Source organism: Coregonus clupeaformis, chromosome 40 (assembly GCF_020615455.1).
Source record: "Coregonus clupeaformis isolate EN_2021a chromosome 40, ASM2061545v1, whole genome shotgun sequence".
NCBI lineage: Eukaryota > Metazoa > Chordata > Actinopteri > Salmoniformes > Salmonidae > Coregonus > Coregonus clupeaformis.
In genome coordinates, this window is record NC_059231.1 from 9454261 (window position 1) to 9459260 (window position 5000).

The 5000-nt window shown below is 50.3% G+C and overlaps 1 protein-coding gene across 3 annotated transcripts in view; it reads left to right on the forward strand.

Moving 5' to 3' along the window:
- The window catches only part of nrp2b (neuropilin 2b), a 216114-nt gene that overhangs the window by 130217 nt on the left and 80897 nt on the right, over positions 1-5000 (forward strand). For all 3 annotated transcript variants that reach the window (XM_045212068.1, XM_041868869.2, XM_041868870.2), the window contains exons 9-10: positions 2510-2685; positions 2831-3004. In XM_045212068.1, coding sequence (XP_045068003.1) covers positions 2510-2685; positions 2831-3004 — 350 coding nt within the window. The remainder of the gene's footprint in view (positions 1-2509; positions 2686-2830; positions 3005-5000) is intronic.

A 5000-nucleotide genomic window follows, 5' to 3' on the forward strand; every position in this document is an offset into this window, starting at 1 on the left:
CCCACACACTCACCGCCCACACACACATAGCAGGGATGCCAGCCATAGGCTACAGGGTGTGGCAGACCCATACAGGAAGACCTAAAACATTCAGTCACTGACCTGTCATCAGCTGTTCTCTGGGATGAGGGCTGGCTGTGTCCCTCTGTCTCTGTCTTTGTCTCTGTCTCTGTCTCTGTCTTTGTCTCTGTCTCTGTCTCTGTCTCTGTCTCTGTCTCTGTCTCTGTCTCTGTCTCTGTCTCTGTCTCTGTCTCTGTCTCTGTCTGTATGTCTCTCTCTCTCTCTCTCTCTCTGTCTCTCTCTCTCTCTCTCTCTCTCGCTCTCTCTCTCTCTCTCTCTCTCTCTCTCTCTCTCTCTCTCTCTCTTTCATCCTTGTGTCAGAGACCTACACCACAATCAACCTTTATTTTTAACACCTTTTTCATTTTCACACCTTGTGTGAGGGAGAGAAAACAGCTTTATTCCCTGATCACTAGTAAAGGATTGTGTGAGGGAGAGAAAACAGCTTTATTCCCTGATCACTAGTAAAGGATTGTGTGAGGGAGGGAAAACAGCTCTATTCCCTGAGTATTAGTAAATGATTGTGTTTGGGAGGTGCTTTAGATGCCCACTCTGTTTTAAGTTACAGCCCTATGGACCCTGGTCAAAAGCAGTGTGCTATATAGGGCAAAGGGTGCCATTTGGGACACATAGAAAGAGAAAGAGTGGCTTGTGTTTGTTGAAGCCGACTGCTGTGACAGAACAACATGAAACATTGATCTCACTAGCCTTGAAATGTCAACGTCAGTCTTCCTCAATGCTCATTACCCATCTCTCTTTTCTTCCTTCCCCTAACCTCCCCTACCCCTAACCTCCCCTACCCCTAACCTCCCCTTCCCCCTAACCGCCCCTACCCCTAACCTCCCCTACCCCTAACCTCCCCTTCCCCCTAACCTCCCTACCCCTAACCTCCCCTACCCCTAACCTCCCCTTCCCCTAACCTCCCCTACCCCTAACCTCCCCTACCCCTAACCTCCCCTTCCCCTAACCTCCCCTTCCCCCTAACCTCCCCTCCCCTAACCTCCCCTTCCCCCTAAACTCCCCTACCCCCTAACCTCCCTTCCCCTAACCTCCCCTACCCCTAACCTCCCTTCCCCCTAACCTCCCCTACCCCTAACCTCCCTTCCCCCTAACCTCCCCCTACCCCTAACCTCCCCTACCCCTAACCTCCCCTTCCCCCTAACCTCCCCTTCCCCCTAACCTCCCCTACCCCTAACCTCCCCCTACCCCTAACCTCCCCTACCCCTAACCTCCCCTTCCCCTAACCTCCCCTTCCCCCTAACCTCCCCTACCCCTAACCTCCCCCTACCTCTAACCTCCCTTCCCCTAACGCCCCTTCCCTTCCCCCTAACCTCCCCTACCCCTAACCTCCCCTACCCCTACCCCTAACCTCCCTTCCCCCTAACCTCCCCTACCCCTAACCTCCCCTACCTCTAACCTCCCCTTCCCCTAACCTCCCTTCCCCTAACCTCCCCTACCCCTAACCTCCCCTACCCCTAACCTCCCTTTCCCCCCTAACCTCCCCTACCCCTAACCTCCCCTACCCCTAACCTCCCCTACCCCTAACCTCCCCTACCCCTAACCTCCCTTCCCCCTAACCTCCCCTTCCCTAACCTCCCCTACCTCTAACCTCCCCTTCCCCTAACCTCCGCTTCCCCCTAACCTCCCCTTCCCCCTAACCTCCCCCTCCTTCCCCCTAACCTCCCCTTCCCCCTAACCTCCCCTTCCCCCTAACCTTCCCTTCCCCCTAACCTCCCCCTCCGCTTCCCCCTACACCTCCCTTCCCCCTAACCTCCCCTCCGCTTCCCCCTAACCTCCTTCCCCCTAACCTCCCCTACCCCTAACCTCCTCCCCCTAACCTCCCCTACCCCTAACCTACCCTTCCCCCTAACCTCCCTTCCCCCCAACCTCCCCTTCCCCCTAACCTCCCCTTCCCCCTAACCTTCCCTTCCCCCTAACCTCCCCTACCCCTAACCTCCCCTTCCCCCTAACCTCCCCTACCCCTAACCTACCCTTCCCCCTAACCTCCCCTTCCCCCCAACCTCCCCTTCCCCCTAACCTCCCCTTCCCCCTAACCTTCCCTTCCCCCTAACCTCCTTCCCCTAACGCCCCTTCCCCTTCCCCTAACCTCCCCCTACCCCTAACCTCCCCTACCCCCTAACCTCCCCTACCGCTAACCTCCCCTTCCCCCTAACCTCCCCTACCCCTAACCTCCCCCTACCCCTAACCTCCCCTACCCCTAACCTCCCCTACCCCTAACCTCCCCTACCCCTAACCTCCACGTCCCCTAACCTCCCCTTCTCTATCTCTATATAACAGGCTGAGGCAACTCTATGGGCCTGCTGAATGGAGAATCTCTATTGAACAGGCTTCTTAGTCCAGGACTAGGCTGAATCTGTGTCCAGGAAACCGGCCCTAGATATATTTTAAATGTGTTCAATAAAATGAATAAATTCATACTCCCCTCCAGACGCTCCGTGTTCTGAGATGCAGGGGATGCTGTCCGGCCTTCTGCCTGACTCCCAGATCACAGCGTCCTCCACGAGGGATATCCACGGCTCCATGGGGACAGCCAGACTGGTAGCCAGCAGGTCAGGATGGTCCCCCAGCCCAACGCAGCCTCTGGCCGGGGAGGAGTGGCTCCAGGTATACAACATTACCTTTTCACACTGGCCAACCCAGAAACAATGTTTGTCTTAGCTTTTAGTGTTCCCACTGTAAAGTGCTGTAAAGTGTGTTGCGATTTTAAATGCACTTTAGGTAAAGTTGGATTTGATTTGTTTTGATCCAGGTGGACTTGGGGGTCCCTAAGACAGTGCGAGGCGTCATCACCCAGGGGGCGAGGAGTGTGGAGGGGAGCACCTCAGCTGAGAACAGGGCCTTCGTCAGGAAGTACCGCGTGTCTCACAGCCTGACGGGGAAGGACTGGACCTTTATACTGGACAGCAAGACCAACCACCCTAAGGTATGGGGAACACACAGACACACACACACAGACACACACTCACACACACACACACACACACACACACACACACACACACACACACACACACACACACACACTGACCAACTGTGCCAAGGTGGGGGATATGCGTGCACACAAGCTTGCACGCACACACACACACACACACGAGCACACGCAAGTACACACACACACAAGCACACACACACACACACACAAGCACACACAAGCACACACAAGCACACACACACACACACACACATACATACATACACACACACACACACACACAAGCACACACAAGCACACACAAGCACACACACACACACACACACATACATACATACACACACACACACACACACTCATACACACACTCCTGTCTGCGTCTGTCACTGCTCCCTCTGAGGTTTAGGGTCCCTCTCCTCCTATTCCCTATTTAGTGCACTACTGTTGACTACTGTTGACTACTGTTGACTGCTGTTGACTACTGTTGACTGCTGTTGACTACTGTTGACTACTGTTGACTGCTGTTGACTACTGTTGACTGCTGTTGACTACTGTTGACTACTGTTGACTGCTGTTGACTACTGTTGACTACTGTTGACTGCTGTTGACTACGGTTGACTACTGTTGACTGCTGTTGACTACGGTTGACTACGGCTGACTACTGTTGACTACTGTTGACTGCTGTTGACTACTGTTGACTACTGTTGACTGCTGTTGACTACGGTTGACTGCTATTGACCACTTTTGACTACTGTTGACCACTTTTGACTACTGTTGACTACTGTTGACTACTGTTGACTGCAGTTGACTACTATTGACTACTGTTGACTACTGTTGACAACTTTTGACAACTTTTGACCACTGTTGACTACTGTTGACTACTTTTGACTACTGTTGACTACTGTTGACTACTTTTGACTACTTTGGACCACTGTTGACTACTGTTGACTACTGTTGACTACTGTTGACAACTGTTGACTACGGTTGACAACTTTTAACAACTTTTGACTACTGTTGACTACTTTTGACTACTGTTGACTACCGTTGACAACTTTTGACTACTTTGGACTACTTTTGACTACTGTTGACTATTGTTGACTACTTTTGACTACTGTTGACTACTGTTGACTACTTTTCACTACTGCTGACCACTGTTGACTACTGTTGACTACTGTTGACTGCTGTTGACTACGTTTGACTACTTTTGACTACTGTTGACCACTGTTGACTACTGTTGACTACTTTTAACAACTGTTGACTACTGTTGACTATTGTTGACTACTTTTGACTACTGTTAACTACTGTTGACTACTTTGGACTACTTTTGACTACTGTTGACTACTGTTGACTACTGTTGACTGCTGTTGACCACTTTTGACTACTGTTGACTACGGTTGACAACTTTTAACAACTTTTGACTACTGTTGACTACTTTTGACTACTGTTGACTACTATTGACTACTTTTGACTACTTTAGACTACTTTTGACTACTGTTGACTATTGTTGACCACTTTTGACTACTGTTGACTACTGTTGACTACTTTTCACTACTCTTGACTACTGTTGACTACTGTTGACTGCTGTTGACTACTGTTGACTGCTGTTGACTACTTTTGACTACTTTTGACTACTGTTGACTACTGTTGACTACTGTTGACTACTGTTGACAAATTTTGACTACTGTTGACTACTGTTGACTATTGTTGACTACTTTTGACTACTGTTAACTACTGTTGACTACTTTTGACTACTCTTGACTACTGTTGACTACTGTTGACTGCTGTTGACTACTTTTGACTACTTTTGACTACTGTTGACTACTGTTGACTACTGTTGACTACTGTTGACTACTGTTGACTATTGTTGACTACTTTTGACTACTGTTAACTACTGTTGACTACTTTTGACTACTGTTGACAACTTTGACTACTGTTGACTACTTTTGGGACGCACCCAGTGACTCAGTCGTCAGATTCCGAGACTCTC